This window comes from Trematomus bernacchii, unplaced genomic scaffold (assembly GCF_902827165.1).
Source record: "Trematomus bernacchii unplaced genomic scaffold, fTreBer1.1, whole genome shotgun sequence".
In the NCBI taxonomy this organism is placed as follows: Eukaryota; Metazoa; Chordata; class Actinopteri; order Perciformes; family Nototheniidae; genus Trematomus; species Trematomus bernacchii.
The window spans coordinates 2,741,593-2,767,577 of NW_022987588.1; the positions used below are offsets into that span (position 1 = coordinate 2,741,593).

A 25,985-nucleotide genomic window follows, 5' to 3' on the forward strand; every position below is an offset into this window, starting at 1 on the left:
GAAGCATAGTATTAGAGACAGTTCAGAGGGAGTCTAAATCTGAGCTGAATCCCATGGACTCAGGAGTGCAGCTGCGTGCACAGCAGTCCAACAGCCCCACACACAGCGGAAAGGATATGAACATAGCATATGCAAGACAGTCTGAACATTTCAAAGTTTCTGCACAAGATGTCCAAATGTTTTCTCTGGCTATATCTTCAGAGGCTAAACTGTGATTAATAGCAGTGAAAGAAGCCTTTGAAGCAGGATTGGTGACATCAAAGTCCTAATCCATGGGTGGCAGGATTTTTATAATGAGTGGGAAGTATCTTAACACATTTCAAAGGGTTTACTCCATGAATAAACAATAGCTGCACAGATGTGCCACACACACCTTTAGAAAAATACGTCTGCAGACACAGGAGGCAGCGTTACCCAAGCAGCCGTGTATGGCAAGGAGGAAAACCTTTGTAAGTTTTTTAAGATAAAGCTGAAGTGACAGGCCAACAATTGTTCTAGATTTTCTACCGCACAGAGACGAACTTGGAAAATGCTAATATAAAGTCGGCTTCTGCTTTACAATTTCAAGACTCACGTCAGTTGTTCAGGACCAGTCTGACAACGAGCCAAAAACTTAAACACTGGATCAGCGTGTGGCTTTCTCAGAGGTCTCTGTACTATCAAGTGAGCATTAGAAGCATCAATCAAACACTGGAGAGATCAAAATCAATTTATGATGGATTAATTACCAACCAGACCACTTCTAACTTTAGACAAAGAACGTCCAACTTGTGCCAAAGGTCTTATAGTGAGCCAAGGCAATGTGGCGTCTTAGGACACACACACGCACACACACACACACACACACACACACACACACACACACACACACACACACACACACACACACACACACACACACACACAGTCAAAACAAGCCCAAACATATGATGTGAGAGAGCTTCAAAAGGACTCAAACCGTCTTTTAAGCTAGTGATGATGATACTGCTTTTAGCATTTGACAGTGATCTGTTAATTTTTATTTATTTATCTATTCATTTATTCTGTGATAAATATATTTTGGATTTGGTAAACACATGAATTTAAGATTTCCTGTCACATTTAAATATGTATTTTTATATTTGTTAATATTATGCTTGTAAGAGTATCCACAGGTTTTGAATCTCAACCTAAAAATACAAGAAAGAAAAGTGTAAAATATGATAACATGGACATATGAGCAGTTAATTGCTCATTATGAACACATGTTAGTGAGAGGGCCTTGTGTTCAGCATCACAGGGACAGATTTTAAATCCTCCAAATGCCCCTCCAGCACAATAAACACAAAAACACACACACACACACACAAAAAAGTATGATCTTTGAGAACAGGAGCCGTTAAACTGTGTCGGGTACATTACCAGCACACAGGCAGGGAGGGCCCCGCTCCAATTAGCCCAGAGTAAAGCTGGATGGATTAATTGGAGTGGGTCTTGTGCAAATGAAGTGCGCTCGCTCCTCTCCCCATTAGTGCTGCTGGGCCAGATCATCTGAGCACATTTGTCATGATGAATTAGCGGCTGCGAGTGGAACGAGCTCATGGAGTGTCACTGTGCTTTCACGCCTCTCACTTCCATGACACCATCAAGGGGAGATGAAGGCGCTGCGCCGCGATGAGAGAAACTATGACAGTTGTACCTAAGCCTTGCAAATGGACACTCACTGCTTTCTTCATATATTCCTTGGCGGGTCGTATTAATTCATTCTTCTGGCGGGCTTCAAACCCCCTCCTGACTAGATGATTAGAGCATGGGTTAATAGTCAGTATCCTCAAAGATTTCCATCTCCAGAGACATGAAACCAAGGGAACACCTGTGATGTCCGGCCTGAAAGAAGACCTTCTAATTTAGATACAGAGAGGATCTTGTCTAATGATGTGGGTTATAATTATTCAAACACAGAGACGAGCAAGAAAAAGGAAGACTTGTTCTTTGGTTTAGTTTCAGAAAAAGGCCACATGTGTTTCTACTTATAGTTTAAGGCTTTTTCATACTTTTGCTCTAAAATAGACATGTGATGAAAATAAAAAAGAGAGAGTAAGAGTTTTAGTATAGTAAGCATACAAATTAAGAGAGAGGCAGGTGGGGGGTGTGGGGGGGGGGGGGGGGATATTTCCCATCAGGTCACTCAGTCTTGAGAAACAGGCGGTGGAGGAGGGTCCCACTGATCGTTTCTGCTTCACGCATGTTGCTCTTGGCATGGACTTCCAGGACAAACACAGAGTGAGGCAGAGGGGTGTGGGGCGGGGTGTGGGGGGGGGGGCTAGAAAGAGAAAAAGCCTTCCTTGGCATCTGTGCGTTCACTTTGAAAATTAAGCCCAGCAAGAATCCTGTAGGAAAAAAAAAAAGCTCAAGCTGGCAGTTGTATTGGGGTTCTATTGACAAGAATAGTCAATGTGCTTGGGATTAAAAAGCAATCCGGCGTTCAATATGACACCTCCCTGCATGCTTTTATGAGTGCCAGTGTGCGCCTTGTACTTCAGAAGCTGTGGATCGAGCTGTCGACACGGGGGACAATCAAAGTTGTAAGAGAGAGCAGCCTTCCCGAGCTGAGTGAGCAGAGGCTTGCTGGATATCTCCGCCGCTCTCCCGCTCTCTTTTTGAAAACATGTGATCTAGAAACTCAACTCAGCACCCAAGCAAATGAGATTAAAGCACCCATAACCCCCGGCCACCCTTCCCACCCTCCATAACCACCACCGTTTATGCCTAGAGATGGCTCCGGGGGCTGTTGATTTAAATGCCATCCACTACTGTCAGAGCAGATCAATCATAAAAAGCATGGTGTAATTGGCTTTTAGTGACACAACACAGTGTTGCATTTATCAAAGGATGTTGTACCATGTGACTTAGGAGAGCTGGCTCCTCGCTATTGATGTGCGGGCCCGACAAAAATCCCACTGCTGACTCAAAACATTCTCCAATACTACGATTAGGGGAGAAATTGAACAAAAGTAATACTTGGTGAGTGTCTCTTTTGGTAGTGAGAGTGTGTGGAAGTCGAGTGAAAGACTGTCTGCCCACTGGGATGAAAACAAGCTTCGACTGCCAGAGAACAAAGAGCCAAATGTGTCAAATCTCAGGGAGAAGCCTGTCATTTCCACACAGGAGCATTCCCCATCATGAATGGGGGGACAGAGGGAGACGGCAGAACTGCGGCTTCATGTGAAGATGATACAAACAATGTAAATTGTTCAGTATTCGTAATGGACTTGAACTTAGAACCCCTGATATTTCACAGGAGAATGTTGTGGACCTTGGTTTGTTAACTCTCAGAGTAACAATTGTAAAACCAAAGTAAACCAAAGCAAATTCCTCGTATGTGTAAAACTACTTGGTAATAAAACCGATTCCGATTCTGTAAATTACAAAAAAGAAATCTTGTCACTTACAAGAAATGTGAGGCCTAAGATTGAGGACACTGATGGGCGTACATTATATGTCTGCATTTTTTACATTATAGTTAAATAAAACCCTGCTTAGAACAAAACTAAAACTAAAGAGGTACTTAGATCCTGACATTTGAGGTAATAATCATGATTTTAGATTTTTTGTTAAGTAACACTAACGCCAAATGAGGTAACACAATGGTCATTGAGCCATTCCCACTTATTAAAACCCCTCTATGTCTTTGGCGACATTCCCGCGAAAAATCACAAGCGGTAATCTCTAGGAAGTGAGATCCAGAAAATAGCAGCTATTACTGCTGAACATTAGCGATGCCAAAGACAATGAAACAAACATCTTAGAGATTGTAAATGTAAGCTAAAGTAGCAATAGCACAATACAAAAAAACATGCGGCAATAAGTGAAAGTCCTGAATCTAAAGATGTTAGTATTGGCAGCAAAATGCCAGTGTTGTATCCTTATATAATGTAATTTTAAATCGATCACTAAGATGATTTTTAACTACTTTATATGCTGCTGGGTTTTGCATAAAATCTTAAACTATTCACATGTTGTGTGTTAAATATTAATCTGCAGCTCATTAGCAACACTAGTAAAACATTTTTAAAAAAGCACATCAAAATTACAGTGCTTGAATACATTTCCCACTGCCAACAAACACACATTAAAGCCACATTCAATCACAACATTCACTTTTTCCTCCTTAATGAGACAGATTTAAGTCATGGTTGTCTGCTTGCTCATGGCTTTATGAGGGTTTCTCAAACCACAGATTAACTCTCACAAGAACCGCATGAATACATCAAATCTTGGGGAGGATTTCTCTATCCGATAAACAATATCTTCTGAGGCAGATCTTTAATCAAGTTATCTTAAATTAGTAGAAATACTATGATCCAGGAGAAAATATCTGATGCTCGAAACTAAAATCCATCAATGGATTAGGCCTTAAAATATATCTGCATCTATATAGCTCTTTGTACATTTTGCCACATGTAGTCATATGCTCAGCAGGCATATGCAAGTTACAAGTATAATGCTGTCATGTTTTTTACATATATCATTCATTACATCTTTTAATTCATAGTATTGGTCTAGCCACTCTCTCTGAAACCTAACTTTCTTTGAGCATACATCACACTGCTCATTCGCCATTTTCATTGTGCTCTGACAAAGGAATGGTCTCAAATAGCTGTGTGTGTGTGTGTGTGTGTGTGTGTGTGTGTGTGTGTGTGTGTGTGTGTGTGTGTGTGTGTGTGTGTGTGTGTGTGTGTGTGTGTGTGTGTGTGTGTGTGTGTGTGTGTGTGTGTGTGTGTGTGTGTGTGTGTGTGTGTGCGTGTGCGTGTGCGTGCAGATGTGCTGTGCTACAAGCAGCACAGCCAGGCAGCCCTGCGGCTACACACACACACACACACAGCCACCAACAGAGACACACACTGTGACCGCAGGCTGCCCAGGCCCTGGTAGGCCCGACTGAGCCGAGCCAACTCAAACACTGTGATCCCCGTGATCTGGGGAAGGCCCTGGCTCTAATGAATTTGTCCATGCAAATACATCCTACTTCCTCTGACAAAACACCACCATATGTCCAGGCCTCAAGGACCCACATTCTGCAGGGCTCAAGTGGCCTCGCCATTCACCGCCTGGGAGCTTTTTACTTTCTGTGGCCCTCCTGATTTCCTACTGTTTTCCAAACATGAACTGCATCGATTCTCATCACATTGCCAATATGCACTTTGAAATTAATGAGTAGTCTACTGAAATATCAATGTGGATTGCCTGTTTTAAATGTATTTAAACAAATATAACATGGATTACAGACAGTGCCTGTATCGTTGCACTATTTGATATGCGTGTGTCAGCAGAAACATTAACATTCACTGCATGTAAGTGTGTAGGTTGTCATCCCAGATGCATTGTTTTACTCTCATCAGTGTCGGCTGCAGGTCTACGAGGGTGTCCCCTAGTGGTGACACTCTGAGAAGGAGACCCAGAGTGTGAAACCACCCTGGTGTAAAACAGATTTCCATCAGATCCCCCTAGATAATGGTAATTTCACAGATAACAGTATATCTATAATGTGAAGTAAAATGCAAATTAAATCCCCCCACAAATTTTACCCCGAAGAATAGATTTATAATTTTCTTATGATATACTGTATCTCACTTTAAACGGCGCTCCATCTTTTCCAGAATGATAAGCCGGAGCAGAACGTTTCATAGCTTTTATCTGATTAGATGATCTGCTGTTCCACAAACTGCAATAAGAACATTGGACCTCCAACTCCAAAGCAATAACAGAGTGATAACTGCCAGCATATTGCTGTCTTTACATGCACATGTTACAAAAAGATCTTTATAATTACTGTGAGGCATTTGGAGAGCTTTTTAGGATAAACAGGCTCAAACTGCACAATGCAGTAACAGTGTATTTCTGTGACAAATCATCACATTAACTTGATGCTCCAGTCTGAATGGCAGGACAGACAAAGTGCAGTGGAACAAAAAGGAAATAAAGAAGCTTTTAGATCTCCCGGACAGCAGCAGTAAACATTACAGCACATCTCAGTATATACTCAGTGCCTTTGTGCATTAAATGAGGTGTTCACTGAGTGTACTTCTCTGAAGCCGTTAATTGCAGAAAGGAAGTGGCTGAAGGCTCCCTTGTGCACAACCTGCAATTGAAGTTTACAGACACATCCCGAAGATTTCTTCTGGAGTCTCAGCTAAGGTGCCTATTGTGAATTGAAGCTCCTTTTAATGCCACGGGGACTGAAAGCAGGCATTTACAGGTCCCCATAAAAGGAAGTGAAACACATAATGTGGCTTAGCTGAAATAAAGTAGGAAGTGGGAATCTGATAACTTAACACATCTATTAGCATTCCAGCTAAGTCAAGTGACCAGAAGGCCTCAGCCAAGGCTAATGACGAGCACATTACTCTCCCTTCATTTAACCAACAGAAAAGAGGTGGGAAGAGTTGCTTTTGTATTCTGTAAATACTGTTTCTTCATCCCCTGGGTATTTAGAAACCTTATCATAAAAATATCCCGCTGCACCCACAATCTGTAGATAGCATTCAGCAGTGGGTAACCAAGAGGGACAGCTTAGTGGAAAATAAAAACAGAGCGCCGTGCAGAGAGCTGAGCCTCTCAAGAGATAATGGAGACTGCAGATTTACCCGAGCACGGCACACAGAGGCTTGAAATGAAGGGGGACCACGAGATGCCTGGGAGCCACGTCTTTAAGAAACCCACTTACCTGAACACTCACAGAAGCATAGACACAAGCACAATTCACTGAGTAATACAGTGGAAACCCGGCATTGTTAACAATAGTTTGTCTGGAAGAAAAGTTTTCATTACCATATCCTTTGTGGTTGGCTGTAGAATAATGTCCCTGTTAAGGGCTGATCTACCTTGCTATATTTTCATTGATAACAGCATACCTGTTTTAGTTAAGGGGCTGGAGAACAGCTGCTGCAGAAGTTTGTCCTCTGATGTTCTCAGAACTACGACGATGTCCACAGGAAGAGTGTCTCTGTTCTTCTCCAGGAAACCGTCCACGTTGTACATTACCTGTCGAGTTGGACACAAGGCACACACAAAATGTCGCTTACATTTTAAAATGCCAATCTGGTTTGTCACTTTTGCTGAAAAAACACTTACTTTTTCTGATATCAATTAAATCAAGTGGTATTTGTGACAGGCATTAAGAAAACTTAAACTATATTGACTAGAGTCAGCTACTATATTGTCCATAAAATGGATATTTCTCGTTGGAACTGGCATACAAGACAACAAACTATACCCAACAAATATGCGATAGTGTAATAAATATTGCTAATATTAAATATTGGTAACACAGGGCTAACTGTCACAGTTGTATGTTATTTGTTGCTTGGATGTAAAACCTATTTTATACCTTTCCTGCATAATGCTGAATCCCAAAACAAAGCTCCACACGTTTTGGTATGGTGAAGTACTTGCAGCGTAGATTGTCCTCAAATTTATCTGTTGGAAAGAAATGAGAAAGACAAAACAAGTTAAAGTTACAAAATGCTTTGAGCAGTAGAGGTAGGGATGATTTAAGGTTTCTAGTGTGGCGTGAGCTGCAGCGACATTTAAAGAAGCAGTGACCTCTGACCTCTCATTCTTTTGTTATTTGTGTTTGTTCATGTTTGCTCCAGGCTCACCCACTAGTGTCTGGTCCGAGGCCTGAGGGAAGCGGCTCTCCTCGTCCATCAGGGACAGCAGCCCCATGGGCTTCTGCAGGAACATGTCCAGGATGGGCCTGTTGTCCTCGTACTCCACCAGGCTGGCATCCACCCCCTCGCTCTGATACTCCATCTAATTAGAGCCAGTGTATGTATAACAATCCCGTTAATGATTTCTCTAAATGACCCAATTAAACAATCTGGGCTAAATATGATTTGTGCATGTGTGAGGGGGAAAATAGTTTCTAATCAACAAAACCAAACAGCTGCGGCGGCTCAGTGTGTCTATTGCTGAAGTTCACAGCATAATAGAGTCTTTCACTGAATGCATAAAACAGAACAGCTCTGAAGTAACAAATAGAGCCACTTTATTCATAATTTATTTCACTTTGCAAATAACCCAGTCATATCATATTATTGCATCTATTTAAATTTGGATCAAAAAGTTGTTTTAAATATATATTTTACTAATAAAGTGGAACCAATGGATCTAAACCGTCCTCATGTTTAAGTCATTAACTCAGAATAATCAGTTTCTGTGTACAGCGAGACGGAAAACACCAAATAAAAATCCCTTTTCCACAGAGCACCAGCCCTTCATCAGGGGCAGCTCGCACTTGTTTATAGAAGGGAAACATTTCCACGGGCTTAAAAGGACTTATTTTCAATGATCACTGCTGTAATGAATGTCTAAATGGTAAATGTTGCCTCCAGTTCAGATTTTGGAGAGGCAAATAAACATGAATGGGAAAGAGTATTGTCAGATTTTATGTGTGAAATCATGCCTCAATAAAGCATTAAATGCAACTTAGCAGTAAATGTGCTATATTAATACAATTGTACTGCTGCAAAGTGAACAAAGACTAAAAGGCATTATAGCAAAATGTCTATTCGTTTCCATCAAGGGACTTCCCTCACTTTAGGGTAAACAACTCCATTAAATCAATTAAGAATTTAATTTGGTGGTGCATAGCGGTGAAAACAATTCTTTACACATCACAGCCTGGCTGAAAGCAAAGTGTTTATGCTGAGAGCATCTCTGAGCGGATGGATGCGAAAACACAAGAAATAATACTAAAATGAATTATTTCTATAATTGTTTTTAATGGGAATGTTGTTATACAGTCTTATTGCTGAGGGGTGTTGTGCGGATACATAACATGTCTGAGCAACATTTATTTACCCATGTTATAATAATTACATCCCTGTGTATGTCAAACTCACCTGTTCGAGGGCAAATATATGCTGGTTGAAGTAAAACTGGATCTGCTCGTTTGCGATGTTGATGCACAACTGTTCAAACGAGTTTTTCTTGAAGTTTTCAAATCCAAAGATGTCCAGGATTCCCACATTCATGCCACTCTCAGCGGCACTTCAAAGGAGGAAAAGGGGACAAACAAAATTATTCTTCTATGTTACGGAACAAGCAAATCCCCCAGCAGGAATATTAATTGATAAATCTTTAATGATAATCCAAGTTCAACCCAAATACAGAGTCTGCTTTGGACAGCCTAGGAGTCTGGTGAGAAATCATAAACATCAGCTTTCAAAAAGTCAGAGCTTCATAAATGGTTTTATTTTCGTTTGTATCGATTTAACCTCCAGCCATTTTCAATATCTGCACAAACAATACTTATTTCTACAACACAGCATGAAGACTGAACACCCTGCATTTCATATTCAGTGCTCGCAGCTGCTACTATTCATGATCAGTCATTACCCGCTGAATGTAGAGGTCACCTTTAGCCCGTGCTTAGTTAGTGGCAATAAGGAAACGGCAAAGATGACTGGATTGCCGACAGGAACTCCGGCTTTTGTACATCTCTGCGAGACGACTCCTTGACAGTCAACGCTCATATTTATGAAGGAATTCTTTTGGATCAATGAACAGCCTATTTGCAGTCTCTCTGAAGTCTTTTTAATCATCTGAACATTATTTTCTCCACACGCAACTCTGTATCAAAAATGTATGAAAGTTTTTTTTTGCTTGTCTTGTGGTTGCCCATTGATATTCTCCTCTGCATGTTTGCATCTACCTCTGCAGTCTTCCATAAAGGTCAACAGAGATTTGCAGAAACTCTGCGAGATCACTCGAGTTAATCGAAGAAGAGAGAGTAACGGTGAACGTCCACACAGATGTTCGTCACCAGAACACACTCACCAGATATTCATGTCAGGCTGCAGCAGGGAGTTGATGCGGTTCACTATCCAGCTGAAGAGGCGTCCGTACAGGGCCTTGGACATGGCGTCCCGGACGTCCGCGGCCTTGTCCACGGTGTTGGTGCGGATGATGGTCTCGCCCCTGGTGACGACACACTGCGAGGTCAGAGCCTCCTGGAGTTCCTCAGGGCCGATGCTTAGGAGAGACGCAGCTGAGAGAAAAGACGAGAGTTTGATAATCAAGAGCTCATCTGTCTTTATCATTAGCATACAAATAAGCTCTAACTGTGTCTTGGCTTCTTTACATTTTTTATGTAAATAGAGAAGGGCTGTGAGCTTTTGGATACATTATAGTGACAACTGCATTCAGAAAGGTTTCCATATTTCCTGGGTAACAAGATATAATTGATTTATTGTTTATTTGGTGAATTGAACATTAAAGCAGCGATAAAGGCTTATGTGACATCCATTAACTGTTGTCATGTGTCACACAAAAACTATGACATAAAACAAAATTCATTACACAACATAAATCAATCACATAGAGACCTGTGAACACATTGCTCAAATATAATACAAATGATGTGTTTTCTGCTGAGAAGGATGGCTATTTATAGTGCAGAGATTTAAATCAATAGATTGCGTCCTTCACCTAAATCTCACCACAAAACCTTTTTTCTCTTCAGGGAAACATTTAAACCTACTAAAAGATTAGTGTTTCTAAGTATTACAAACACATCATTTTAAATCTCACCGTTGTCTAAGGCCTCTGAGTTAGGCACTTCACTCTTATCAGTCTGGTGTTGGGATGTGATGGAGGCAAATTCAATATTGCCGGTGTTCAAAATGGCCGAGAGAATTCTGTAAACAGAGTTGACCTCCTAAAAAAATAAGAACAAAAAACATATTAGAGCATTTCATTCTTTATTTCAATTGTCATTTTTTCTGCATCCAAATACAATCTTTTGATTGAGTTTGAAAGTACCTCCTCAGTGAAGCCGATATTTCGGAAGCACTCCTGAATTGCATCAAACTGCTCCGTGTACAGCTTGCTGGAGACGATGTCTTGCATCACCTTGCAGTGCTGGGTGTCAATGTACCTGCAGATACACATTGTAACAAATACCTGTGTATATTAATGCTACAACATGATGGGAGTAGAAAGAAGGCAGGAGGACTATGAAGCGGTGCTGACCTGGGAGGGGTCCGGTCTGGCAGCCTGTAGGTCTTCAGCTTGTCTTGGTGGTAAAGGCCGGCGTATATGTAATAAAATATGTGGAAGTTTTTCTCCCACCTAGAGAAAACACACAGAGCAGTGAGAAGAGTGACAAAGGGAACTGCAGTGAGAATAAGCCTGAGAAACACATACATAGCCTGTTTAATGACCCTGGATTTCTCCAGCAGGTACTCGGAGATCTTGGCCCCGATGACCGCTCCAGTGGGAGTGAACTTCATCTCCAGGTATTTGCCGAAGCGGCTGGAGTTGTCATTGATAGCCGTGCAGGCGTTTCCGAAGGCCTCCACGAGGGGGTTCACCTGCAAGATCTTCTCACGCAGCGTCCGATTGTTTGCCTGAGAGCAACAACATGTTTCTCTGATTAACCGGTATTATTAGACTTATATCATTTCCAAATTCTTGCAGTATTCACAGAGACTTTTAACAACAAAAAGATGGCCACACTGTTACTGTACCTTTCCCAAGAAAGTGAGATGTTGAACAATCAAATGAGCACTTTCTGTTTTCCCTGCACCGCTCTCCCCACTGATTATGATACACTGAAAGAGAAGGACATACATTTCTTCTTATTAGACCTCTATTGAAAAAAATCTCAAACAACTTTTTAAAGAATCTGCTCGATTTTAATCATCATTTTTATTAATGTTACAATACCATTCTTATTAAATGATCTTTCTGTAGAGTACCTGGTCTTTGCAGAACGTCACCATGCCTCGATAAGCTGCGTCTGCTGTAGCAAAGATGTGAGGAGGGTTGTCGGCCCGCTTCACTCCGTGGTACAGCTTAGAGAACTAAGAGAAGGAACATGCACATTGGCACATGGCACATTATTTATCATATTATTAATTCTGTTGTTGTAAATATTAAAGAGGTCGGTGGAATTCATTCTCTGGGAACCATAAATGTCTGAAGCAAATTTCACGATTGTCAGGATTTCAGTCTGGACCAAAATGGTGGCCCAGGTACCCAACTGACATTGCAATCCCAAGAGACAAGCAACCGCCCTTTAATTTAACAATGAGGGTACATGGTTTTATTGTTATAATTTAAATCTGGTAATCAGCTGTTTATCATATGTAAAGAAACCAATTCTTATTCTGACCTAACAAAAACACACACAAAAACAAGCCCTGCCACTAGTGTATCCACTAGGGCAGGACCAGTGGAGGATGTGATGGGAAACCACTGGGAACATCTGTGTGACTGGTCCATAACCAACCTGAGGAGAGTAGATGCTCAGATTCTGGAAAGGATTGAGAGCGATGAGGATGTCGCCAACATAAGTGTACACCTGCAGCTCATCATACCTCTTCTGGAGGTGGCTGATTATTGTCTCCTGAAGGAATAAAACAAACATGGCATCAAGTACACTGTACCCTGGATTAATCAATACATGATCTGATGAACATTTTAAATCTTACCTCATCTAAGAACTCCAGGTTTACCAGATCATCATCGGGACTGCTCTCTATTATGAGGGTTTTACGAGTATTGATCCGTTCGTGCCTGTAAGACGCCAAGGACATGATAATGCTTCAGAAAGCTGTAAAGGGACCACCAAATGAGAAACAGTAGTCCTACTGGCTGGATCTAAGACCCAGTCACTTCCAAGGCTTGTGTGAAGCCCTTAAAGCTCTCCCGGGGGACACATCTCCCATTATCGCAGGCTGTGATTGCACTTCATCTGTGTTTTGACCTATCGCTCTCCAATGGGCCCCAGCGGGCAGAGGTCAACACTGAGCCAGCTGCCTCTGAGGGACTGTGGAAAACCTCAGGGGACATCAGAGAGTGTGTGAAAAAGAGCTGTGAGAGCTACAGCGTTATGTGTCTATAAACAAGTGTGTAAAAAGGAGAGGGTGGGTGATAATCTATACTTGCCTAACTGCCATCCCATCCAATGAAAAGACTAAAAGCAACACTGAATTGATCGTATAAACATGTATTGTCTGTGTAGCAAAATCTGATATGGCTTCATTATTTGTCAAAGAGTTTTATTATTGTCAAAATACTATCAATTCCCCAATGATGAAGCACGCAGTTGCACTTGGTTTTTAAAGGCAAACATACTGATTCCTGCTGCTGTCAATACCAACAAGGACTGGGTTTGCTCCAGCTATTTGTAAATGCATAGCTACATTTGTGAATAGAGTATTTCCCACAAAAAATGCATGTGCGTGTACATAAACAGAGTGGAAAACTGAACTGAACTTCTGATCAATAAAGGTCCTTCTTCTTCTTCTTCTTCTTCTTCTAAGTAAGTAAAAATAAGCTTTGTACAAACTAATGATTTGCATCAATAAAGGCTTTAGATATGTGCACATTTGTTGCACCTTCCAATGAAAAGCAACCAATTATCTTATTTAAATCATATTTATTATAACCGCTTTTACTCTTCGAACAGGTCATATATTATCAAGCTAATGTTGGTTTTTGTTACAGTTACACATGGCAGTCACTAGGTTTTAATATTTTGTGACGACTAATCTCTACATAAGAACAAGAGCAGCCTTTACTTTAAAGACAATTATAATGTGTATTTGTAACTAGGCTAAGTTAAAAATGAATAACAGTGGGTTTAGCTGGTTCTTGAGCATTCATCCTCAGCGAAAGATTGTCCACAACAAATGCACTATTCTCTCCTAAACAGTATATCAAAATGCTGAGTGACAAGTGGTTTTGTTACCTAAAGAAATTCCATTACCTTTTGTTTTAAATGGTTCCCTATTGGAGTAGGCAAGTCAGAAAGAAATGAGAGACCGATTACATCTTTTTTTGGGGTATTTTCATAACATTTGTCATTAAAAGCTATTTCAAAGGCAACCAAAAACACTTCTGGCTTCTTCTCACTTGACTTGAAACTGCAAAAAACTATGAAATATCTCATTCACAAGATGCATCTATATTCTGTTATATAATAAATAATCAATTATATCATGAACACAAGTATTCAAGCTTCAGGTTAGGAATTGTTTCCTCCTCTGCCTTTGCATTCATTCTGTATTCTGAATATAGTGTAAATTGCAGGAATAAAGTGGCATGCTCGATATGTGGTCCCTCCAAGTCATCGTGTCCCTCTGGGGAAGGACTTGAGACCTCTAGCCTCTACCTCTCTCCTGCTTTGAAGTAAATCACACTATTCCACCTACGGCAGCTACTTTTAAGTTCTCTGTCTCTCTGTCTTTATTCTTATCTGCAGTCATTGTGTGCTGATCTGTGGCATGAGAGACTAAACCAGACGAGCCCAGTTCTCGCCCTACAAGCTCCTAATCCCATTATCCACTTTCACTGTGGACAGGAATTCGGGATCAGGCTCAGGCACCGACTCTGCACACTCTCGGGAGTAAACAGAGCTGGCACAACATCAAGACGCTCAGTCAAGGGCAGGTTCAGCAAACTCTTTTATAATGAAGATTAAGAATCGCGAAAGTCAGTATTTCTCCAGTTAATAACAGGAGACTTCCCGCTCTGTCATTCGCTGCCATGAGGGTGTCTGGGTGAACTATTCATCATCAGACATTTTAGAATAAAAGCTCAAGAAATCACTGTCTCTGTCGCTCCATATCTTAAAATCTATTTATCGAGGAACTTGTATAGTAGCTGCCATCTCAATCTGCACAGAAGCAGCCCTAAATGTGTCATTCAAAACTAAGAAAAAGAAAAGGAAGAACTCTTGAAATATCTGTTTTCCAAAGTCAAATTTGAACAGAATATTTCCTCAATTACTGGTTAAATCACACAGGACAGAAAGGGCTTTCTACTAATGAATCCTCATAAGATGGTTGCTACAGCCACTGGCCTAAATGGCATTTATTAATCTGAGGTTAGTCAGCAAAATCACTCCCTCTGAATTAGTCACGCTTCCCTAACTTTTCTTTAATCACATGTAATGTCCATTACTGGGGCTCGTCATCATTTCTGAGTGTAAGAAGATCCTGCCCCCTACTGGACAGAGGGAGTATCACCGCTCAGTCAGAGCACATCTGCAGCCACAGAGATCTCCACAGACAGCAAGCAGCTTTGTCACAGCACTATGTCATTTCCTCTGCGATAATAAGATGTACGAATAAAAAGAGACTTACTTGGTCTTGGTTGTGCAGCCCAGTTCCTGCTGCTCCTGGATGAGAGTAGCTAGCTGCTGTTGTAGAGCCATGTCTTTGCCTTGGGCCTGCTTTATGAAGGGATGCTCCAGGAGGTGGGTCACAGATGGTCGGGCTTCAAAGTCCTTTATCAGACACCTTACAGATCACACAAATAAAGGATGCTTTGAATACTCCTACAGTATTTATCAAGTGAATTAAACAGCTAAGAGGAAACACATGAACATTGCAGAAAGCGTTTTTTTTCTCAGGAGCGGGTCTGACAGACAGTAACCTGCTCCTTGTGTTTTTAAGTCTGGGTCACTAATCTGTCGTTCTGTGTCTGAGTATCACATGGTCACTATCACCATGGCCCCCGAGCCCAAACAAGCTGTGGAGGGGGGGGGGGCAGTAAGTCCTATCTGTGATGTGCAGTGTTTGCCAATGGGTGATGTCACTTTGTGATACTGGCTCTCGGCCACAGCTCAGCATCAGTTAGCTGCTGATAGAAACGGTTGCAAAACATTGACTATTAAAGCAACACAGGAGAAACAGTGGGTTTTCCTTTCTGTTTCTAAATATTTTTTAAGAAATCGCAGCCGCCAGAACTCAACAATTCATCCATTATCATTTGATTTGTACTGTTCAATTACCTGTTCAGCTAAAGACTTTTTAAAGTGAATGTTTGCGACTGAGCACTACAACACCAACAATTGCAGGCAGAGGTGAGATAGGAGAAAAACACCAATCTAATTCCTGCTAATCTACACTTGAATTCTGTTTCTTTTATCAGTTTGTTCGGCTCTGAGAGTTAATTCCATGAATTCATTAGCGTCAGGACATTAAGCAGAGGTTGCTACTATTAGCAGGGCTGTGCTGCCAGGATGCTGAACGGCAGCCACTTTGTCACCCAAGTCAGCTCTCTGGCTACACAAGTGCAAATGCTGGTGATGGATTTATTATCCCGACCCCCCCCCACCCCCCCACCACCACCTCAGTTTCCCCTACACACACACAGGCTTCCCAAACAGCCGGCAAAGCTTGATAACATTGTCCAGCCTTCCCACAGGGAACCCTGCTGCGCTTTGTTTGTGGAGGATATCATATCGCACAATCCATTAACATAGATTATAGAGTTGCAATCCAAAAAAGTATTCATTTAAAATCATTGCAATTACACTTGTAAAAGCTGCGTCAACTGATTTCGCAACAATGTGTGTTGGCATATGCCTCGCCTCTGTCCTGAGCAATCAATAATTCAAGTGACACGAGAAAAAGCAAACACGCCTTCAAGGCAGATGGTCTGTTTGTTTTTTCAATTACTGCTTTCCAGTTAATGCATTTCAATGCAAGCCAATGCTAGCTGGAAACCATGCCCACACAAATTGAATTTTATTTTCTCATTATGGTTTGGACTCACACACCTCTGTGCGGTAGATATTACGGTTGTATATTCTGAGCAACCATTACAAGCCGCCTCTGACATTATTAGCTTTGCACAGAGGGGGAAATGATAAGTTATCTGGGCCCGAGATAGAACTGATAATAACTCAGGTGAATTAGTTTGTTCCTCTGTGGCAGATTTACACAAATGAAAGACAATGAACAGAGGGTTGATAAGATCTGGCTATAAAATATAAATTCCCCTTTATGTTTACATGTGCATCCCCCCCCCCCCCCTGCTGACAATGTACTAAAGCTTATGTTCAGCTATATTTAAAAAAAAAAAACAAGGTTATCACCATCATTTCATTTTGGACATATGCCATATATGTTTTTTTTTTTTAGTATGTTCAAACATCTTATTACATTATACTGTAAATACAAATGCAGATTTTGTTCTCCTCCCCAAGCCATAACACCTCCCACTCTACCCCGCCTCTGCACCACACATATCTTACCATATCATTATTTATTGACAAAATGACAGTATTAAGTAAACACCTTGAAGGATTCTTACCAAAAATACTATTTGTGTTGATGAAATGAATTAATAAATACTTATTTGCCAATGTTTTGTTTTCTAAAAAACCTAATCCACCTTCTTTCGTATTGCTCCAGCGCTTTTTTAGACGTCAAGTGTTGCTGGGTGCTTTCATAGCCATTTTTAGAAAACACCTGAGGGTAAAGGTTGACAGGTTGAAGTTAGAGGACACTTACTGGCCGATGAAATGGCAAAAACTTCTGCACCACTGCTCTGGATTTCGTAATGTAGGGGAGGGATTCCTGAAACAAAATCACACATACAAAAGTCAGCATAATATTTAAGAAACTGTTGTTTCATTTAAATGCATTCAGATGACGCCATGATCATCAGTGAAAATGAACGCTTGTCTCCTGAGTTAGCTGACAAATGATCGCTGGCAGGCGGAGTGTGACCGGCCAGACTCCTGAGAGAGTTTTTGGTGCAAGGACGAGCTGGTCTGGGTCCAGGTCTGTGGCAGCCACAGAAAAAGTGACAAATGATAACAGCTCCTCCACTGTCTGGCAGCAAGCATCTGCCATTGGGAGCCAAAAATGATGGCAGCTAGTTATACCTCTGTCAGCAGCATTTACGGAGGCCATCTATAATGAGGCTAACACTTTTCAAGTGCGCTCGATGACATGAGGCAGGTCTGTGTGAGGAGCCAAGGCTGGACGCTGTCGTCTCCACAGCGAGATGCAGGTCTGACAGCTGGAGGCTGGGCCCTAAGTCACTGTCAGGCAAACACAGACAGACCTGCTCCTGACATTATTAACTGTATTAATAAGTTCACATTGGTTGTTTCACAGACTGACAGACAGGTAGAACACGAAATCTCAGGTGTAAAAGGAGAAGAAAACTGCATGAATTTGGTTCATTTTGCTTATTACAAACAAACCAGCGGTAAAGGCAGCTACACATTAAACGACAACATACATAACATCCTTTTTTTCGAAGAGGAGGAGAGGAAGTTGGGGTAAGAAATCTGTCATTTTCCGCAGCACTACGTTAGAGGAGTCTTTGATAAGGAGTCAGACAGGCAATCCTTTCCAAAGAGCAGATCAAAGCCGGTAACTGACTGCTTAAATGCAACCTCTAATATGAGCCTGAAGACACGTTCTCGCCTTGATGTCGTACCATACTGCTTATACATTAGAAAGTCAATATAGCAGCACACTGCTGATAACACTGTCAAGTGCACTCATTGTGCTTAGCAAATTGAGGCAGTATTTTCTTTCAGTATTTGTGGGAGTGCGGGCTCTTATTGTAAACACAAATGGCTTATTCAAATCTAGGTCCAGGCAGAGCTTGTACTGTCACACGTTCCTCGAGTGGATTGAGGCAAAATCACAGAGGTGTCAACAGCACTTGACGGCTGTTACTAAGCCATGAAGGAAGACAAATATCAGGCCAATGGAATATTTGAAGACTTCAAGTGCAAAATGTATAATTCCTTTTTCCATATGTAGTAAAGCATTGTTCTTTTTTCTTCATTGCAACACCTAGACTTTCACTGCTACACTTTATTCAGTATTGTGCGTGCTTCCTTACTTGAAATCTGTCCATATAGCGCTCTATTGTCACTCAAAACAAACCCTTTAAAGGATTTGAATCATCATAATTTTCATCATTGACATATCAAAATGATTTCTCTAGTCATTCCATACCAGACAGCATGAAACTGATTACATTATCAAAACAAGGCAACAGTTATTTCTGTTTAGTGATGTAATGAAATGGAAATATACTGTAAATCCTTCTTAAAGGTCCCTTGCATAACATAATAAAGGTCCATCTTATCTTCTCTTAACCTTCCTTGTTTACAGCGAAAAATAGGAAGTAGGTATCTTGAAGCAGAAACACAGTGGCCTTTGCAGGCTTAACAGAGAATGACTTCAAGGGTTCACAATAAAGACTTATTCAGCGAACAGACCACTCGCTTAAAATGTCGACTCATCCATCACCGCAGACAGAGCACCAGCCCTCTTTTGCGCATACATGCTTGAACACACAGATCTACTGCTACATTTATCATGTCTTTGGCGGCAACGTCACCAAGCTGCAGCTCCTGGACACCTGACATAGCAGTAAAATAACAACATCAAAGGCGGGGTTTGTTAAAGCCTTTACTCATGATTGAAAATCATCCAACCAGCCAATGATCTGTTATCAAGGGTCAAGACTGCATCGTTGTGTTTCAATGGGAAATCTGTGACATTAAGGTGTTTTGTCACGTCACTTTTTCTTTGACATAAAATGGAAATCAAAACCATGAGAGTTCTTTAGAGTATTTTTTGTCTTGCATAACAACCGGCAATGTGTTACACAGATTCCACATCCACATGATTTCTAAGTTATTAATCGTAATCTTTCAGGAGAAAAATATTTCACTGCTGTTGATTTTTTTGTTGCCAAAAGGCTCTCTGAGTCTCAGAGGCATTGACTAAGCAACTAGTTCAATACTACTATGACAAAATACTTCCATCAGCCTCAGTTATTCTTTGCTTAATGATTAGCAAGAGTTAGCATGTTAGTAGCATTGTCATTGTGAGCTTGTTCGTATGCTATCTACCTTGCTCTCAGCGCCGGCATTGCACTATGCTCCTACAGTATGATGAATAAAGGATTTTCTACAACCATCTTTGCAAGGCGAAGATTTTAAAAAAGGAGTGTCAAGCAATGCAAACAAATGTGTAATTATAATACATCCACATGGTTGAGTAATATGTCGATGTAACATATCCTTCAACACACGGGCCAGACATAACTCTAGCTCACTTCTTGATTTCCACCTCTTCGAAAGACTTCGTTCTGTATCAGAAACAGCACTGATATCCCTCACTCTCTACTCTTGGCTGTTCTGCTCCACAGATTCTAACTCAGGCTTTTCCACGACGAGCTGTCTCTCACCAGCACGCTGGTCTGAGTTTCTCTCCCTGGACCTCGTGATTTGATTATCCTTTGTTGCCTCTGACAAGCCATCATTTACTTCTATCTTCTATCTCGTTTGTTATGCTCTACGCTCAGACACATACACGTACTGTTAAATATGTGGCTAATATCTACAGGGATCTGGCCGAATAAACACAACCTTGGGACGTCTTTGCCAATTGCCACTAACCTTTACAACGCATTTTACACACACTTTGGATTGACTCAACATGGACACTGTGGGCCGATATGACAGAGAGAGAGTTGGTGGAAGCAATTAACCTTACCGCTTAATAAATATCACAGACCATCTTTGTTCTGAGTATATGTAATTAATTTTGCAGTTGATGATTTTACAACTTTACCCTTTGACATGCTCCGTTACCTTTATTCATGGCCAACACATCACATATTTGTTGTATGCACTGTAACACTCAATTACTTGTAATCATAACAAAGAGCCAAATCACAAGATCCTTGGATTAAACTTGACATTAAACCGAAGCCTCAGAAAAAAGCAGAATGATCTACCTGAGATTTAAACATATGCATGGATGGGCGGTATGTCTCGGCTCATTAAGCATCAGATATTTCTGAAGCACAAACAGACCACGCACCAAGGTGACCCTAATTCATGGAGCTCATCAGCTTCCCCCTCTGACAGATATCAGAGCTACTCTTATCGTTTATAGCCTGCGGGGACGAGACGTATTTCCACCTGTGCAGGTTTCCCGTAGCACAACTAACACTGTGACATAATGGCTATCTGCTGCTGGCCCCTGGAGTCAGAGTGGGGATAGCAAAGAGTATTTATTTGGTCGTCACTAGGAACCGTTTCATCTTGAACTTGAGAGATTCTATCAAGTGGTAATCTCACAAAATTAAAAGAAGTATAAATAGCAGCATCATGAGCAGGTGAAATAGTACCGTGACTTTAAAAAATGGGAAAATGTATAATATTAATCACAACTGGGATAATTTCTTTGTATAAATAATCTTTTATATTATATCTCATACATTTCTTGTTGGCTATGTAGATGTGTTTCAGAGAGGAGGGATGATACAAACCAGATTAACTGCATGACAGTGAACCTTTTAGAGCCTGGAAACATTACTGTGTGCAACTGTATAATATCAGAATGAAGAAAATGCTTATTGCATGTTTTAGTGCTTGCATGGTTTCATAAAACATGGACTACCCAAGGACAATACTTCAGAAAATGTAAAACTTTGCAATGATCAAAACCTGTGAAGATGAATCTCTGATGATTTCATCATGAATCACTCTAACCGGCAGTTAAAGCCTAAAGGTGAAACACATTTCCCTATTTAGAAAGTCATTCACACAGGAGTCATCATTTACACCACATTTCCTCGTGATTGTGTCTCCTGAGCAGCAGTGATGGGAAAATATATTTGAGATAAATGACATGTTAACAGAATAATTTCACGGTTCAACACATTTGCTGTGATTTATACCACAGCCGCCAAGCCTTTAGAGTCCCAATTCAAACCAAAAGGGCAAAACATCTATTTTGATTGGACCAGAGACAGTTGGAAATATATGTCCAATTCTATCAACATCCTAGTTATCCCAAAGTCAAAGAGAATTTGCAAAAAATCTGTGGTAATTAAATAGGATTGGACATATGACATGGGAAATGCATATGCCCCCTCTTATTATGGCTACTGTTTGATAAGAAAAACAGCTTGACAGAAACCACTTATCCAGTTCAAGGTTGCTCTGTCTACTCCCCAAAAAATGTGATTGGTTATAAGGCACACATCTGAGAAAACCCTAATGTTGAATTAGTAGCATTCATTTTACCAAACCGTCCTTGCTCTTGTAATTATTTTAGATTCTGGTTGTATTTGGTGCTGATGAAATGCTGCGTTAGCTCCATAATTCCTGCCACACAAGCCATGCATGTTCCTCCTCTGGCTTGGCAGGGAGGAGATAACATTGTGACGGGGAGGAGGTGACAGCCTCATCTCAATGTGAATGGAGCTAATCACCAATGCAAATTGCAATCAGAAGGGCATATCTCTACCTAACTGAGAGATAATTGCGCGATTGTGCTGATAACAAAAGGTCAACCGCGTGTAGCCACTAAGCTCTCAAATGATCATCAGACACATACCGTCTCCAGCAGTGCATATTTTTACAGATTGAATCACTGCATTAATTTTAAGGCGAAACACTACTACATTTTTTTGATGATGCAGATTTTAAACACTGATTATTCAGCAGATGCTGCCTTTCAGATTGGAAACATTAAAGAAACATGGATGCAACCACAAATATCCAGTTCAACTTTCCTTTCCTGAATTTCAATTTGAGTTGCCAAGGAAGCCATTTTTTTCATCACCTCTATTGTCAAATCCAGTTTTCCATTGTTCTCCTGACATAATAGAAAGCTGTATTTGAGCGTCTGTGTGTGCAGCCTCCAGCTGTGTGGGAGGAGCGCCCTCTAGTGGACTCACCGCGGGATCTTGAAGAGAGCTTTGACTGGATGCATCTCAGACAGTGGGGGATCTCCATCTGCCAGCTCGATGGCTGTGATGCCGAGCGACCACACATCACAGCGGGCATCGTAAGAGTAGTCGTACTGCTGCTCACAGGCTATGACCTAGCAATACAGCAGAACAGTCACCATCTGAACAACTAATATGTTCCGGAGCCAAAATTCAAAAACACATAATGGATAATGGCTCAATTGCCAGTGAGCTGGGATTAATTCACATCTCCTGTAAATCATGTCAAATTCTAGATAAGAAAACATTTAAGCACTACCAATTTCACCTTAGACATATAATGTAGTAATAAATTAACTAAATATGTTTAAAATGATCATAAAGCTGCATTTCACTCCCTTGTTATCACTCTCTTACATGCTGCCAAAAAGCTGGCAGGGTTACAAAGATCTATATTTATGGACTTTTTAAACACTTAAAGGTAGGTCAGTTCAGTTGCTGGTGCTATGAGCTCCTCCGTCACACTGACAATATAAATGACACTACATTTAACAGCAGAGTTTATTCTAATTGCCCCTGAGGTTCCTCCCTCGCAGCAGGATCACCGCACCTCATTTCTGCCAAAGAGTCAGCCGAAGGGGCCACAGACTCCCAGCTATTAACCTTGAGGCGACCTCAAGAGCTGCACCCGTGGAGAGGAATACACAATGACACAGGGGAGAGTCACACAGAAATAACTGAGCCTCTCTCCCAGTCTTTGTGGCATATATAAGAGATGTTGCTCATTTAAAATGTTCAATTAGGCACTTAAGCATGTGTGCTATTTTACTGACGCATAATTATTGAGGAACATGTGTGTGTTAACTGAAGCGTAGTCTCTGACCTCAGGAGCCATCCAAAACGGAGTCCCGACTGATGTGTTCCTCCGCAATCGTGCACTGGTCAGTTGAGCTGAAACACCTTAAAAAAAAAAAGAAGGAAATATAGATGTTTTAAATATAACTTAAGGTTTGTACGTTAATCAGTTTGATTTGCTAAGAAAATAAATGTGTGATAGTCTAACATGTGAATGAATCAATAAATCCTGGCATATCATTTAGTGTGGCAGCCTGCCAAGCAGAAATAATAATGGGCTATAATCATTTCAAATTATGTAGGACAGATTTTTATCAGCATGAGTCCACTTCATCTCCATGACACAGAGGACATAAACATGCCTAAGGGTGACTCAAAGTCATTTGCCATAACAGCTTTCTTTTAATATGCAAAGGATCAAATAATGCAATTTAAATGAGCAATAATAGCCTTGGGTTAAGGCTACGGTCCATGAAATAAAAAGATGTTATGGTGAGCAGGGGACTAAAGTGTGCGGCAGATAAAATGATTTATCCTGCGATTGTGTTTGCCTTCACAAACAACGTTGTGGGGATGTGCTGCTGACACTTTTCATAGATCAGTCAAATACCAAAAGTGCTTCATTTATCTGGCAATGGATCTCAAAGACAAGATAAAGCTGAGAGACATTTCTCAGAGCTAGGTGGGTTTGTATCTTTCCAGCAGACCCTGAATTGGCTAAATTGCATCTCTCAAAGACCATTACCAAAGTCAACGAGTTTGACTCCTCCTTCGGATGTCAGGAGGATGTTGTTGCCTTTGACGTCACGATGGATGATCCGGTTGTTGTGCAAATGCTGAAGACCCTGGATGAAAAAAGGAAAAGGTGCTCAGAATAAATCAACCTGACATTTTTTGTCATTTGTTATAGGTATTAACTCACATATAATGCATCAAAAAGGTTATGCAGTATAAACTTGATAAAATAACTCCCACAGATGTTCAGAAGGTGAGACATTCATTACAGCCTGCCACACTTTCCCTGCTGAAATAAATACTCAGCACGCCCTTTACATGTTTGCATCCCGCCTCCTGCATAACATTAACAGCTTTGCAGTGGGCCAACTCACCAAGAGGGCGCTGTATAAGATGTATGCGATAACGGGCTCCTGCAGACACTGGCTGCGCATGAGCAGGCCTTTGATGAGTTCTGTCACAGAGCCGCCGTTGCACAGCTGGGAGGGAAACAGAGAAACTCCAGTGACTCGTCCATCACTCAACACTGTAGATTATGATTCATGGAGAGAGCTAGCCCACACACACAAGAGGAAGCAATGCAGCATCACATGGCAGCATGATAGCATCAACAGTCATGTAGATGTGGGTGGCCTTGACAAACTAAGGCCCATTTTAAGAGTTTAAGAGCTCACCACATTTCTGAGAAGACAAATACAATTTATACAACACATACATGTTCACATTCAGAGCCAATACGGGTTCAACCTCATAAAATACTTGCAAAGCTGACTTTAAAATATTTGGTCAGTCTTTGATGTACATTTAAAAAAAGAATTGCATTAGCTTTGTGCAAATTGAAATGCAGTCCTAATTAGCTAATTACATTTGTGAAATGTTATCTTAATGAATAATTCACTTAATGTGTTTTTCATAGTTCAAAGAGAGATTTTAAAACTGTTATAATTATGTTCAGAACATGCTGAAAAACTATGTCAATCTCCCCCCTACAGTGTTGACATTTTTTGCAGCTATTTATTTTGGCTAAATGAACGTAGCAAACTAGCTAGCCATGTAGGAACTAGGAAGATGACATTGCCATCATGGTTTATGAGCGTTTTGGATGCAGGCAACCATAGTGGAGCTGGTGGTCAAAAACTCAAAACTTTACTTCAAAGGACTCGTTTAAAAATGTGAGAGATACGCCTAATTGCCTTCTTGCCAAGAGGTGGTTACATAAGATAACTGATATCACTCATGTCTGTAAAAGCTGGTGAGCTAGCTTAGCACACAGACTTTTAACAGGGAAAAAGGCTATGGCTTCATACAAAAGTATATCAAATTGATTTTACATTTCACATTTTTGTATGGCAAACAAAATATCGTATGTAAAATGATTTGCTAGTGTGTTTTAGAGGTGAACAGAGTCAGGCTAGCTCCTGTTTCCAATCTGTATGCTAAGCTACGCAAACTAGCTGCCGGCTGTAGCCATATATTTACGATACCTGTTAGCATGAGAGTGATATTAATCTTATCATCTTACTTTTGGCATAAGTCAAATAAGTATATTTCCCAAAATGTTGGGCTTTTCTTTTTTAATAGACACACAGGCACACTTTTAACATTAATATGCTATAATAGGATACAGTAGGAAGAACTCACCTCAAGGACCAACCAAAGTTGTCCACCTGATAAGTTGTCTGATTTGTAGAACATGCCAAAAAACTTCACCACATTAGGATGGTTGGACAGGGACCTCAGGATGTTGTATTCTGCCTCGATCTCCTCATCCACATCCTTTAAACAGCAACAGAAAACAGGCAAAATTGTATAATTTAATTGCTAGAGTTGTAGCTATGGAAATAACAATGTGAAAAATAATTTAAAATAAACTGTAGGCTATGTCAGGTTGG

The 25,985-nt window shown here is 40.8% G+C and overlaps 1 protein-coding gene across 1 annotated transcript in view; it reads right to left on the reverse strand.

The window, feature by feature from the left end:
* Positions 1 to 25,985, reverse strand: part of myo3b (myosin IIIB) — a 58,966-nt gene that overhangs the window by 26,168 nt on the left and 6,813 nt on the right. The window contains exons 5-24 of the mRNA XM_034128930.1: positions 25,735 to 25,869; positions 24,468 to 24,572; positions 24,104 to 24,203; positions 23,387 to 23,463; positions 22,513 to 22,658; positions 17,295 to 17,360; positions 15,138 to 15,293; positions 12,480 to 12,564; positions 12,278 to 12,394; positions 11,745 to 11,849; positions 11,514 to 11,597; positions 11,191 to 11,393; positions 11,017 to 11,115; positions 10,807 to 10,921; positions 10,576 to 10,702; positions 9,823 to 10,033; positions 8,886 to 9,033; positions 7,641 to 7,794; positions 7,370 to 7,458; positions 6,894 to 7,023 (exon numbers count right to left, since the gene is read on the reverse strand). Of these exons, the coding sequence (XP_033984821.1) occupies positions 6,894 to 7,023; positions 7,370 to 7,458; positions 7,641 to 7,794; positions 8,886 to 9,033; positions 9,823 to 10,033; positions 10,576 to 10,702; positions 10,807 to 10,921; positions 11,017 to 11,115; positions 11,191 to 11,393; positions 11,514 to 11,597; positions 11,745 to 11,849; positions 12,278 to 12,394; positions 12,480 to 12,564; positions 15,138 to 15,293; positions 17,295 to 17,360; positions 22,513 to 22,658; positions 23,387 to 23,463; positions 24,104 to 24,203; positions 24,468 to 24,572; positions 25,735 to 25,869 (2,452 nt within the window). The remainder of the gene's footprint in view (positions 1 to 6,893; positions 7,024 to 7,369; positions 7,459 to 7,640; positions 7,795 to 8,885; positions 9,034 to 9,822; positions 10,034 to 10,575; positions 10,703 to 10,806; positions 10,922 to 11,016; positions 11,116 to 11,190; positions 11,394 to 11,513; positions 11,598 to 11,744; positions 11,850 to 12,277; positions 12,395 to 12,479; positions 12,565 to 15,137; positions 15,294 to 17,294; positions 17,361 to 22,512; positions 22,659 to 23,386; positions 23,464 to 24,103; positions 24,204 to 24,467; positions 24,573 to 25,734; positions 25,870 to 25,985) is intronic.